This window comes from Propithecus coquereli, unplaced genomic scaffold (genome assembly GCF_000956105.1).
Source record: "Propithecus coquereli isolate 6110/MARCELLA unplaced genomic scaffold, Pcoq_1.0 Scaffold44, whole genome shotgun sequence".
Lineage (NCBI taxonomy): Eukaryota > Metazoa > Chordata > Mammalia > Primates > Indriidae > Propithecus > Propithecus coquereli.
Window position 1 is genome coordinate 1,428,768 of NW_012150174.1, and position 14,144 is coordinate 1,442,911.

Genomic DNA, 14,144 nt, shown 5'->3' on the forward strand with positions numbered 1-14,144 from the left:
TTGACCTTGGGAGAGCTGCTTTTCCTCTCTGGGCCTGTTTCTCCGTCTGAGAAATTAGTAGGCCGGACCAGATATCCCTCAGGGCCTGTCAGGCCCTGACAGTCACTGGTTCTTGAAGCCCGGGCAGGTCTGAGTGTAATGTTCTGTTGGGCAGGGCCCACTGTGGCTGTGTGGGCATGGCTGGGAGGTCACTGCTGGCCACACTGGGAGGGGAAGAAAAGCTAACTGGGACAGAGCCTCCCTCCTCACGCAAACGGGAACAGGCTGAGCCAGGCTGCCACTCGAGTTCCGGTGGGCTGCCAGCCTGGGAGCTCAAAGGATGAGTCACTGACAGGAGCAGCCACAGTTCTGGAACTCAGGCTGCACCAGCCCCGGGGCACAGGGTAGCTGCAGAGTTTAATGGTGGGACTTGGGAGCTAGGTGACAGGAGAGGGATCATAGTGTTTCCACACGCCCCAGGTGAAGTCTGAAGGCCATTTGCCTGCATGCGTTTCCCAGCACTCCTAGCGCTTGGCCTGGGATCCTTCCAGCACTGCTTTCCTTCACTTCCTACGTATAGCCTTGGAGGATCCATTAGCCAAGGATCAGGCACAAGGGCTGCACCACCACCCCCAGCTGGTTAGGGTTCAAGGTTCCCCCAGACCCAGGGCCTGCCGCCCTCACGAGCTCTCACCATCCTCCCTGCCTTGCTGCAGTGACCTTTTACTGAGAAGCAGTTTGGCAAAACGGACACATCTCTTAGTGTTGGGAAGCCCTGGGTTCAAATCTGAGGCCCGCACTTACTTGGGCAAGGCATTAACCTCCCTAAGCCTTGATTTCTTCTCCTGGAAAATTTCTTCACCCTGCGCAGGAGGCAAGCCCATGAGGAGCCCAATGTTAAATCACTTGTCAGCAAGCTGCCTCTGAGTCAGGGTTTCATGCGTGGCAAAGCAGCTACCTCGCTGTGAACTATTGAAAAGCCAGCCCTTGACACAAGCAGCCGCCTCTCACCAGCAAAACAGGGGTGATGATGATAATGTCTACCTCATAGGGCTGCCGAAAGAAGCAAATGCAACTGTGCATGCAGAAGCACTTTGGGAACTGCACAGAGCCATCCCAGTGAGGTGGCATTGTCCTTCCCAGAACAAGATAGTGAAAGAGAGGGCAGGGCAGAGAGAAGAGCTGACATTATCTCTAGGAGCAGAACAGAGGCCAAAAGGACAAATGGGCTCAGGACCACAGTGGTCTGTGCAGGCAGGGACTGTTCTGTTCACTGCTGTATCCCCAGAGCCTCGCCCAGTGCTTGGCAAAGTAGGTACGCGGTAAATACTTCCTGAATTACATGAAATTGAATCTGTGTGTTCCCAGTGCTTGGCATATAATTAGCGCTCAGCAGATGTGTGCTGGACTCGATGCACAGACGCGCGGACGCTAAAATCAGAGAGGTGGGTTCCTAGCTCTGTTCTCCATCTCTGCAACTTCCACCACTTTCTGCTGCAGATGCCCACTGCCCACCCCTGAGATCAGGGCTCTTAACCTGAGGTCCATGGATCTCCCCCAAAATAATATGTGGCATATAGTGTGCGTTTGAAAATGTATCTTGCTGGGTTAAAAGATGTCAGATTTCTCTACCCAGAAGAACTTTCAAATAAACTCTGCTCTGAAAGATATACATACACCAGATGCCCAGTAAATACCTCTCATTTGGATGCATCTGGCCCCCAGGGCTGCCAGGTACCCAGTGATTTAAAAAAAAAAATTTAAAAAGCCTCCCCCTTTGTCTCTGGCATATGCATACAGGGCCCTGCCAGCCTGCAGTTTTTCTTCTGCCCCCATAACGTGCAAGGCAGCTAACCTGCTGTCTTTCATATGCAAAAGTAATGATCACACAGCATCCAAGGACCTGCCTTCTGAGTGGCTGTTCTGCTGGGTGGGTCTCAGAGAGCCGCACATTCTCTGCCCATCTCTTATATCCCAGCTATGTATTTAGATGTGACAGGTGGGAGTCAGGGCCTGAAACTTGGGAATACTACGTTTCATGATATCTGAACTCAGAATTTTGATCTTTTTTAAAAAATAGTTTTTATCACTACAAATGTGTATGTGTATATACATACATACACATATCACATATATATATGTGTATTGAAGGAAATTTAGAATATGTGAGTGAAATCACCTCCCCCCTCACCACCACCCCAAAGAACTGTTGCTAACACTTGGCTTATATTCTTCCCATTTACCATGTACAGCATTTATTAAGCACTTACTGTATGCCAGGCATTGACTGTGCTCCAGGCTCTACAGCACTATCATGTTAACCTCTAACCTTACATCAGGTATTTTTCATCTTTTTATAGACACATTTATCCTTTCTTAATTTTTAAGGCCAGTGAAATCGTACTGTTTCGTAACCTTGCCTTTCTCACTCCATACCATTGAAATTTCCTTCCGTGTTATTAAATATTCATCAACAGAGTCATTTATAACGGCTGTGTGATGTCTTATTGCAGGCAAGCTCCATGCTTCTCAGACTAGGGTGCACATACCCCTGAGGGCAAAGCCACGGGATAAATGTCACACATCTTCCTGAAACATAAACTGATTCGAAGCTTTAGGAGGGAAAAAAACATTATTTTAGTATCAAAATGAGTACAGATATGTTGTAGTGTAGAACACAGAACACCCAAATATCTTAAAACAAAGCAGCAAAGTCTAAGATCATGTGAGCTTTCTGTTATTCCCCAAAGGCCCTTGTTCCCTCTCCTGTGAGGTTGGCAGAAACATCTAAGCAGCACTGAATTCTCCTTCAAGCCCCTCTTTTTACTGAGATCCAGGGAGGAGAAGAGATTGCCCAGGTCCCCAGCGTGTGCAGTGCAGAGCCAAGGCATAGAGGCCAGGTGACCCCCGAGCCCATACCCTTCCCACCCTTTCATGCTTGGCATCACCCATCAATGGTGTGCGAGTGGAGACCTTGCCCCTTACGAAATCAACCCCCTGTTTATCAATAGTAGAACTCTTGACTTCCTACTTGATCCATCTTTTAGCAGCAGCTTTTCCTTCTACACCTTGCTCCCAGGATCTGAGCTGACTGCTCAGATGGTCAGTAACAGTAACCGGCATGGGCAAAGGTAGATGCCCTTCCCCTGCCCTCTTAGCCTACACTAGCACTTCGATTTATTGCTTATTGCATAAGCAATTTAAGCAACAGGGAAGAGGAGCAGGGAGTTGGAGGGATGTTCCAGGCAGAGAGAACAGCATGTGCACAGCACAGGGAGCAGGCTTACCTGAGGAACTGCAAGGAGTGTTGTAAACATGTATTTGCTGGCCTGTTTTACCCATGAGACTGGGAGCCTTTTGAAGGCAAGAATTGTGTGTTATCATTATTATAATCTGCCATTTATTGGGTACCTACTAAATGCCTGGCACCATGCCAGGTGTCTCATCTACAGTATCTAAGGTCTTTATAACAGCTTTTCAAAGCATGTATTATTATCAGGTAAGGAAACTGAGTACAAGATTATCATCTGCCCATCATCATTCACTCATTTAGTAAATATTTACTGTAGACCTACATGCCAGGACGTGTGCTAGATGCTGTAGACAATTGTGATGAGCAAAACTGATCCCGCTCCTGCCCTCATGGAACTTCCGAGTGAGTCGAGGAGGTGATAGTCAAAAATTATTTTACAAACCATATCGAGTGTAATATAGCCTGGAGCCCATGTGCCTGCCTCAGATCGAACCCGCCTCCACCACTTAGCAGCGAGGTGACTTTGGGCAGCCCTCTTAATCCCCCTGCACCTCATCTTCCTCTTCTGAAAAATGGAAATAATAGTAGTACCAACTTCATAGGGGCACTGTGAGGAGTAAGTAAATTACATATGTAGAGCACTCAGAACAGGGCCCTGCACACTCCAGGTGTGTTGTCGCTGCTGGTGGGATGAACAGGCACGGGCTGCCTGTATGTGATAGGGCAGGACCCACTTCAGGAGACATCTGACTGAGATCTATAAGATGAATAGGAGTGACCTTGGCAAAGTGTGTGGGAGGCAGGGAAGGGGAGCAGGGAGTTGGAGGGATGTTCCAGGCAGAGAGAACAGCGTGTGCACAGCACAGGGGCCAGGCTTACCTGAGGAACCGCAAGGAGTGTGGCTGGAAGACAGCAGGTGGGGAGCCATACAGGGTCAGCAGCGGGGAAGGGGGAGCCTGTGATACAAATGCGGTGTCTCCAGGACCTGGGCTCTGCACCACACTGTAGATCTAGGAGATGGGAGATGCTCAGCAAATGTTGAGCAAGTGGGCAAGCACATGGACAGACAACTATGCTGGCCTCACGCGGTTCTGTTGTCACCAACCAGAAAAGAAATCCACTGACCTGCATACACTGTGATGTGTGGACAGCCCCATCCCAGTTGTGTAGCTGCACACATCCATTTTCTTGGCCCCTCTCTTCCTAGCAATAAAGTAAACCATGTGAGTTGGGGTAGGGGCCTCCAATATATGGGACTCACCCAGGTGGCTGCAGCTGCAACTCCCATACTATAGCCAGGGGCTCAGATCTAAGCCAGTGGTGTTCAGACTTTTTAGCAATGGAACTCTGCATTGAAATAATCTTAGCACAGCTCCAGGATATGGACGGGTACAGGCAGAGCTTCCTCTCTTGAGGAGCACTTGATAACAGCCCCTGGTGTACCTGAGAAAACACAGGGGCTCCGAAAGCGCAGTTAGAAAACTAAGGCTAGAGCCCAACCCCCATTTTCTAGGTGGGGAAACTGAGACCCAGAGAGGGAGTGACCTTCCCAAGATCACATCAACTAGAGGCAGAGCTAGAACTGGATCCCAGACATCCAATATCAGTTCTGCTGCACCAGGATGTTCCTCCACATTGCCCTTACTGTCCCCTATCACCTCTCAGCGTGGGGGTCTCGGGGTGGGTGGGGGAGACCAGTGGCTGTGACCTTGTCAAGAGCCCAGCCTCCAGCCCCACTCAGGACACAGATCCCGAGAGACAAAAATCGGGAGGGCAGGCGTGGGTGAGTTGTTCAGGGTCACGTCCTGGTTATGCCGTGCCTTTTTTTTTTTTTCTTTTTTAATTGGGTTTGAGGTGGTTGTTTTTTATTTCCTTAAGAAATGGAAAAGAATGAAGCTGCGTAAATACAACGATATTAACTCCCTGAAAAACCTCCTGCCATTTTAACTCTGTTACTGGAGAAATAAAAGAGAAATAATTTGTCCACCCACACTTAGCTCTTTCTGACGAAGGTAGGTGAATATTGCTTTGCTAATCGAGGGTGACTGCTGGAAGTGGAGCCACGCTGACTGATCCCGGATTGAGAGGCAGCCACAGCAACCCCGAAAGGAGCGGCCCGCCGTGGGTCGCAGAGCCCTGTGTGCGGAAGGGCCGGAGTCACCGCCGCATGCCCGCCTTCCGCAGGTCTCCCCCAGCCGGTAGTGATGGAGGCGCCGGACGAGGCCAAAGGGCTCCCAGACTCGCAGAGAGAGATGCCACCACCCCCTCCTCCCTCGCTGCCCTCAGAGCCAGCTCAGAAGCCACCACCTCGAGGCGCCGGGAGCCACTCCCTCGCTGTCAGGGGCAGCCTGTGCCTGTTTGCAGCCTCACAGCTCCTGGTAAGGATGTCACAGGCCTCGCGAGGGCCTGGAGAGAGGGCGGGCGGAGGGACAGCCTTCCACTTCCTCCCCAAGATGGCCGCCCGGGAGACAGAGGGATGCGGGGCCTCCTTGGCGTCCCTCAGGGACTCCAAGCTGGTGCGAGGGAAGCCGGCATTCCGAGCTAAGGCCTCGATCGCTGAGCCCTCACACCCTGCCCTCCCTGACCCCAGAGTCTGGAACACAGCGCCTCCCCTGCCCCTGCAGTCCTGCGGGGTTCTCTCTGAGGACTCCTGTCTGTGGAGGCCTTTCGGGGAGGCTTCCCTGCTCATGTGCGCACCTGAGGGGTCCCCTCCGGGAAGGCCTTTCTCTTGGCTTCCTTCAGTCAGCTTTTCTCCAGGGAGAGTCCTGAGGCCTCCTCTGGGCACGCCGCACCTGGGCCATTGCCTCGGCTGCCCCATCTGGACTTTAGAGGCTCAGGGGCCTCCTTGGGGAGCCCAGTTGAGGCTGAAGCTGAGCTCAGCAGGGGGAATATGGGGGCGAGAGCTGGGCTCTGAACCCAGTCCGCTCCCCCGGCTGCCCCAGCTTGCCTGCGGGGTGCTCTGGCTCAGCGGCTACGGCCACATCTGGTCGCAGAACGCCGCAGACCTCGTCTCCTCCTTGCTGACGCTTCTGAAACAGCTGGGACCCACGGTGAGTACACTTGAGGGAGCCCCAGGGGGGAAGGGATCTGGCAGGGGCCTCAAGTCCCACCTTCCCTGAACCCCTGAAGTGATTCTGCCTGCTCCCCACCCCCGACCTGGGACGCAGTTTTCAGAGCCTAAGGTTCGTCCCCGCTGAAATAGATGAGAACACGGCCCCGGCCACCACGCTTACCTGTCTGTCTGCTGTCCCCCAGGCCTGGCTGGGCGCTGGGACCTGGGGAGTCCCCAGTTTGCTGCTGGTCTCTCTGTCTGTGGGCCTGGTCCTCGGCACCACCCTGGTAAGGCGTCTCCTAACCCAGCCTCAGTAGTCACCTCCTCCAACCCTGTGCCCCCGATCCCCACCACTCCCACCCCGCCCAAAGGCTAGACATCCCAGGTAGGATGAGGATGGGTCTCTGTCTCCTCCCACCAGTGTGCCCAGTCTGGAGTGAGAGGCTCCTTCTTTCTGAAAATTGGTTTGCAGGAATCTGGGCTGGGGAAAGGGGCTGAGGCAGGGAGAAGACTGGTGTAGGAACCCCCAGGCGCCAGGAAGGGCTGAATCCACAAGAAATAGAGGGTTGGGGGAGGGAGAATGGGGTTGGAGGCTGTCATCTAGGCGAGGGGTACTGCCATGTACACAGCTCCAGGAAAGAAGGGCCACTCTAGACACATTGAGCGGCCAGCGACTCAATCCCACGGGCACCCCAGGAACCCAGGAGGCAGCTGGCATGATCCTAGGTCCGTGATGCTGTACACCTCCAATCAGGTGTGGCACCTCCTGAGGACCACCCCAGAGCCACCCACCCCACTGCCCCCTGAGGACAGGCGCCAGTCAGTGAGCCGCCAGCCCTCCTTCACCTACTCGGAGTGGATGGAGGAGAAGGTGGAGGATGACTTCTTGGACCTGGATCCAGTGCCTGAGACTCCTGTGTTTGACTGCGTGATGGACATCAAGCCTGAGGCCGACCCCGCCTCGCTGACCGTCAAGTCCATGGGTCTGCAGGAGAGGTGGGAGGGGTGGAGGAGGGGCGGGCTTTATGGGCTCTGAGCGCAGCTCTCGATCAGATAGGTGGATGCCTGACCCTGATTCCTAGGGCCTAGGACAAAGCTGGCCTCCTGGCTTAGCCCGTGTAGACACATGTTCTTGAGGTCATTCGTGTAGGTCAGAGTGCCCCAAGATGAATGCTGAGAAATACTGTTACTGCACATGCATACAAAGGCATACATGGGTATATATACGCATTCTCACACACTCTCCTGTGCTCAAGTTTGAGTAGGTCTCTTTACTGCAGGACTTATCATGGCCTTTAACATGCTTGCATTCATGTAAATCAGCAGGGGGGCAGTATGTGGCATTTCCCAAAGTCATTTGACTACAGAATCCCCCGTATCATAGTGTTCAATAGAGCACACTTTGGGGGTAGACACCCTCTTTTCAGAGCCTAGGTGGGTAAGCCAGATCACACGAGGTTTGAGTTCGCTGCACAATATCATGGAAAGAACACTGTATGAGGAGTCAGAAAACCGAGCTTTTTGTTTCAGCTCTGTCACCCCCGTACTGTGAGAGCCTAGGCAATTCTTACCCTCTCATGGTGACTCAGTTTCCCTTTCCATATAATGAGGGCCTTCCTGGTCTTGGGTTTTAGACACTGAGCATGGTGGAGTCTGTGTAGTGTAGACATCTTGCTGTTCCTGGGACTCCTTCCTTCCCTGACAGCTGAGGTTCCTGGCCTGTCCCGCATGAGACGGCCTTGACTCATGGGCAGCCTCATCCCAGGACTGCCGGGCCCAGGACTGTGACGCAGAGGGTCTGGAGCATCCTCTGGGCTCGAGCCCTGCTTCTCTGCTCTGGGCAGGTGTCCTCTCTGTGAGACCCATCCACCTGAGGACCACAGGGAGGAACTGCCTCCAGCAGTGACAGAGGAGAGGCCAGAGGAGGGCCATGTTGGGATGTTGGGGTTGTTGTGGATAGAACTTTTGGAACTGGGGCCCCAAACCCCCAACCCAACTGCTGCACTGTGGGAGGAAGGAGGCAGAGTCAGGCATACACCTCAAGGCTGAGATTTATGCACCTTTGATTGGGGTCTTATCACACTCCCACTCCTCTTCCTTGAGCCCACCCTGTTCCCACTTGCTCTTTCCCTCCCTCATCTTCCCACCCTCAAGGCCCCCAGCCGGTACCCCTCCCGGTACCTGAGACTTACTCTGCCTTTCCTGGTCCTTCCAGGAGGGGTTCCAACGTCTCCCTGACCCTGGACATGTGCACTCCGGGCCTCAACGAGGAGGGCTTTGGCTACCTCATGTCTCCACGTGAGGAGTCAGCCCGCGAATACCTGCTCAGCGCCTCCCGCGTCCTCCAAGCCCAGGAACTTCACGAAAAAGCCCTGGACCCTTTCCTGCTGCAGGCAGAATTCTTTGTGAGTCCCCTTGAGCCGGCCATCTGCCTCTGGGTAGGCCTTTCTACTCACATCAGCCACCCACCTAGCCAGGCAGTGGAGCTTGGTGCCCAAAACTCAGCACTTGCAGTAGACTAACATCACTTCATTATCATCAGCTCTCCCACCATCTTGGGCAAGCTCCTTTCCCTCTAGCCTCAGTTTCCTCATCTGGAAAATGGGGATGACAATAATAGGGTTGTTGCAAGGATTAAAGAGAATGATAACATATGCAAAGCACCTAGCAGGGTGATTGTTATACAGTGGCATTTCTAAGTCTTTACGGCCCTGAACTGTGCTTTGAAAGCCACACAAAGCCTCTGCTGACTCTCCTATTTTCTCATCCTCCTTCTGCCAAACATTGTTCATCCGCCTTTGAAATCTCTCCAATCACCTCCCCTCCTTCCCACCCCTGGGACTCTAGCTTGGGTCCTGACCCCCTCCTGCCTGCCTCTGCCACAGCCTCCTGCTGCCTCCTGTTGGGTTTTTAGGGGCCCAATAAATGACACCCCTGTTTACTTGCCTGAGGACTCAACCAATGAAAAGCTAAGACGTAGGAGATCACAGTGTCCCCTCTATTGCCAGTGAAATTTGAAATGAGCTTAGCAACGTGTCGCAAGAGTGAGCTTCCTGATACCGAGCCCCAGAATTAAATGGACTTTCCACTCACCACAGGCAGTGCCGGTACATCTCTGGCCTTGCCCTGCAGGGGCATCCCTGTAATTCCTTCTAGGCAGGAGGGCGGTGGAAGGGGAGAGGAGGAAGAAGGGAGGGGCTTAGGCCCAGAGCCCATTCCCTCAGTCAAATTTACCTATCAGGCAATTGCCACTTCTGTGGGCAGGAATGGGGAAGAAGCCCTGAGTATTGGGAGAAAGTTCCTCCTCATAGAAGCCAGAAGGGGTGGGGAAGAGTGTGCCTCCCTCGCATCTCCTTTCTCCTGGCCTCTCACCCCTGCCTGCCCTGCTCCCTACCTGGACCAGGTGGCTCTCCCCTCTGGAAGACCTCCATCACCCTCTCAGTCCCTGCCCCACATTCCCAGAACCCGGCACCGTCTGTATAGGCAGTGGGCCCACCTCACCTGAGTTGGTCCAGCCCCGGCCTCCTTTGCCAGCCGTCTGCCCCATCCCCCACCCCTGCAAACTAGGCAAGCCCCACCTGTGCCTGTCTCCTCCCCAACCCTGGATGCCTCTAGAAAGCCTTCCTCAGCCACCCCAGCCTCATCTCCTGCTGCGTTCCCACCGCCATCATCTCCCCTTGAAGAAAGAACTTACATCCTCCCTGTCATTTGCTGTTCGGTGGATCATTGTTGATTTTGCCAGAGAGGAACAAACATGGCCTGAGCACCCACTCCAGGAGCAGTTTTGCATGTGTTGGTTTTCTCTTTTGATTGTCACAACAACCCTAGGAGGTATTACAAACTTCATTACACAAAGCCCACACTTAGTGTGCCCCAAAACAACAGAAGTGTGAAACTAGGTGCAGTCAGGTGCTAAACCGTGGGGACAGATTGGAAGGGAGTGCAGAGGTGAGAGGCATGGGGGAGTCACCCTGGAGGACATCGAGTCAGGGGTGAGCCTTAAAGGGTAGGAACAATTTGCAGAAATGGAGGAGGGGACCGGTAGTCCCAGCAAGTGGAACGCCATCAGCTCAGACCTGGAGGCAGGACAGAGAACGGCAGATTAGCAACAGAGAAGAGACAGGCACAGCTGAAAGTCAAGAGGCCAGATCCCAGAAGACCTCACATGCCAGGAGAGAAGTTCCCGCTAGGAGCTCTTGACACAGAGAGTGATTACGGGGGTGCAGATACACCTGGGAGCTCAGAAGGAAGCTTCAATTTCCTGCTGGAGAATCAGGGAGGGCTTCTCAGAGGAGGTGCTGGGACCCGAGGAGATGAGGATGGGGTGGTGTTACCACATAGCAAGCAGCACAAACCAGGCTCCCAAGGTAGGGATGCCCAGGGCAGGAATGCTGTAGAAAGTATGGAGCAAGGCAGCAGTTGGCTAGGTCGCTTTTCATCTTGTTCTTCATTCATCAACCACTTATTGAGTGTCTACTATATGCCAGGCTGGCCTTCAATAAACAATAGTCGTAATAACATTTATTATGCACTCAGCATGTGCCAGGCACTGTTCTAAATGTTTTATGTGCACTAACTCATTTAATAGTAAATGTTTGTTGAATGAATGCATGCACTCAAGCCAGCTCCTGCATTTGAATGTCTAAGAGGGCCAGCCCATAGGTGCTCACACCCCCACGTGCCCCTCCTGCAGGAAATCCCCATGAACTTTGTGGATCCAAAAGAGTATGACATCCCTGGGCTGGTGCGGAAGAACCGGTACAAAACCATACTTCCTAGTAAGTACTCACCGTCCCAGAGACGTGGGGGCCGGCTCACCTTCGCCTGGGTGTCCCTCACCCTGAAGAAGACCTCAAAGCTGGGCCTCCAGGGGTGACGGGACAGTCACCACTGGAGGAGAAGGGATGGAGAGCTGGGAGATGACCAGTGAAGAGCTGGGGGGTTCCCAGCCTGGTGAGAGCAGAGCCTAGTGCCTTCCCTCTCATGGCACTCTCTGGACCTGTGCCCTGCCTGGCTGAGTGTGCTGGGCTCCGTAGAAACCCAGACGGAAAGGGTGGGGATAACAGCAGCTCCTAGCCATTGTGTGGTGACGGAAAGGTGTTTCACATCCTTTATCTCTTCAGAGTGGGCAGATATTAAGGAGAGGAAATTGAAGCCCAGAGACGTTAAGTGGCTCATCCACAGTCACACAGCTAGGAAGTACAGAGCTGGATTTCAAACCGGGGCCTCTGTGACCCCAGGATCGGACTCTCTGTCTACATTGTAAGTCCTCTAACAGGTAGATCCACCCCACAGGGGAATGAGCTGCCTCTGTGAGGTAGTGAGCTTCCCATCACTCAAGGTGTTCAAGTAAGGCTACATGAGCAATCCCCCCAGAAGGTCTCAGAGAGATTTTCTTTCTTTGGAGGCAGTTAGACCAGGTGACCTGATGTTCCTCTTTCAGCCCTGGGGTGTCATTTTCAGCTGACTTTTATCAAGCCTTTGTCTGCCTGCCACCCCTGCCAAGTTCTGGCCCCAGGCCCCAGGGCTAGCTTGTAGGTGACTTGTTGAAAGTGAATCCCTGCAAACCTACTCCACTCAGTTTGTGGAGTAGCAAGGCTTTAAAAAAGCAGTTTTGCCATCAGCATCTCCAGCAACATGTAAGATGTCACGACTTATTTTTAACTTTTAAAATAGCGACTTGTAGTTGCTATGGTTACAGAGTGTCTAGGTAGTTCCGGTTAAACAAAGCACCATTTAAGGCCAGGATGCATTATTCAGGGCTGCTCACCTCTTCCCTCATCTTGCCCTCGCCCTCCCAGCCCTACCCGGAGCTCGGAGCTCGGGGCTGGAGGACCCAGAACCCAGGGCTTTGCCGGCTGCTCAGAGCGGCCACTGGGGGAAGGTGGGAGCGGGCTGTGATTCTTCGCTGTCCCCACCAGATTGCTGAGAGGCTCAAGCCACCTCCAGCCATGCTCAGAGCCTCCAGGCCCCAAAGCCCAACAGAGAATCTTGTCTGTGTTTAGCAGGAATTGATCCTGCACCCTCTGTGCGTCTGGGTTGGGGGGCAGAGGGCAGGTCAGGCTTGGCAGCGGCTGCCTCTCGAACCCAGGACACCCTGAGGTTTGTTCTCTCGTTCACTGGGCACACATTTCCTCACCTCCTGCCTCCAGGCCTGAGAATTTAGACATGAATAAGACACAGACTCTGTGCACAGGGGCTCCCAGTGTGTTGGGAGAGACAGGCCCATGTGCAGTTATGGTCAGAATGACCAGTAGCACAGCAGGCAGCACTGGGGACAAGATGCAGAGGAGCAGTTTCCGTCCCTTTCCCCACTGTATCCCAAGCACTAAATCAGTGCCTGGCACACAGTAGACATTCTGCACCTGTTTGAATGAATGCATGACTATCTCCCAGAGCTAGCTCCTCTTCTCCATCCTCACTGCCAAATGACTTTTTGGGGGCAGGGCTTTCCTGTTCCCCAATTCCAGGGGGCACCATTTACACAGACTACATTGATGGAAATGCCCCTGGCATCCTGCCAGGCGTGGCAGCCCTGTGATCCTTGACACTTGTTACTTGGATCATTGCAGTAGTCTCCTACCTGGTCTCCTGACTTCCATATCCTCTCCTGTCCATCTTCTACCCTTGCCACCAAAATGATGCAAAACGGAAATCCGAATCGTGTCATTCTCTTCCTTAAACACCGTCATTGTCACTCTTGTAATCCTAAGGTTTAGATCCGCTCTCTAACCATGGCTTATGAGACCCTTTGTCATAGGTTCCTTTTCTCACCTCTCACCAGTCCTCCCCTTGTCCTGTGCACTGGAATCTCACACAACAGTATTCCCTGCAGACAAGCAGAAGGGAGATGGCCCAGGCAGAGCTTCCCGCTTCTCTCTGCTGCCGGTCACCCAGAAGCACCCCCTCCCACTTACCCTTGCTCCTCTCCATCCCTGCCACCCCCTGTGCCCCTCTTTACAAGGACTGCCCCACCCCCCAAGTCACCTGCCAAAACCTCAGGCAGTGGGGCTGGGGTAAGAAAAGGTCTAGAGAGGAGAGGCTTGGGCATGTCACCTTTCCTATTCCTCCTACCGAGTCTGGGATCCTTCTTTCTATCCATTAACTTACGGTGAAACTTGTAATAATAGCAATAATAACAGCAGTTGCCTGCAATATAGTATTTACTATATGCTAGTCTAACTGAATGACCTAAAGGCTCTACTTGTTAACTCCTTTTACCTTTACAAAATCAGTGAGGTCATTGTGGAAGGAATATCTCCAGTTTACAGATAAGACACAGGGAGATTAAGTAAATTGCCCATGTCGGACACTGCTAGTTAAGCCATAGAGCCAGGATTTAAACCCAGGCTCCATGGTGTAGACTCGTAGTGACTCCCCTGTACTGCCTGTGAGAGCCCCCTGATGTGCACACTGGAAGTGCCTTTAGTTCAACCCTCCCTATTATAGGAGAGAAACTGAGTCCTAGAGAAGGAATAAGACAGTGGGCTGGTGACAAAGCTAGACCAGAACCCAGGACTCTGGTCCCCCAGCCAGCTTCCTGCCTGCCCCCATACCTCCCCATCTCAATCTCAGTCTCGGCAGGCTGACGGAAAAGTCGATACAAGGAAGCTCTAGCTGGAACAAACCAAAATCTACTCCAGGAAGAGCGGGATGTTACAGGAATCTGTAACTGTGGGATTTGATGTGTAAATAGATTGAAAAAAAAAATCTTTGTGCAGCTGTGTTCACATAGCTAAGACCCTACAGCCTCTTTCCAGATGTGGGAGACTTCACCCTTTTTATCCCAGTAGCCTCCCTCGGCTTTTTACCCCCACATATTTTTTTTTTTTTTGAGACAGGGTCTCACTCTGTCACCCA

The 14,144-nt window shown here is 52.8% G+C and overlaps 1 protein-coding gene across 3 annotated transcripts in view; it reads left to right on the plus strand.

Moving 5' to 3' along the window:
• Positions 1-14,144, plus strand: part of PTPN5 (protein tyrosine phosphatase, non-receptor type 5 (striatum-enriched)) — a 57,556-nt gene that overhangs the window by 37,756 nt on the left and 5,656 nt on the right. For 2 of the 3 annotated variants that reach the window (XM_012654234.1, XM_012654235.1), the window contains 6 exons: positions 5,417-5,610; positions 6,175-6,282; positions 6,488-6,571; positions 7,039-7,280; positions 8,500-8,689; positions 10,978-11,062. In XM_012654234.1, coding sequence (XP_012509688.1) covers positions 5,417-5,610; positions 6,175-6,282; positions 6,488-6,571; positions 7,039-7,280; positions 8,500-8,689; positions 10,978-11,062 — 903 coding nt within the window. The remainder of the gene's footprint in view (positions 1-5,416; positions 5,611-6,174; positions 6,283-6,487; positions 6,572-7,038; positions 7,281-8,499; positions 8,690-10,977; positions 11,063-14,144) is intronic. The other variant, XM_012654236.1, reaches the window with a different exon arrangement.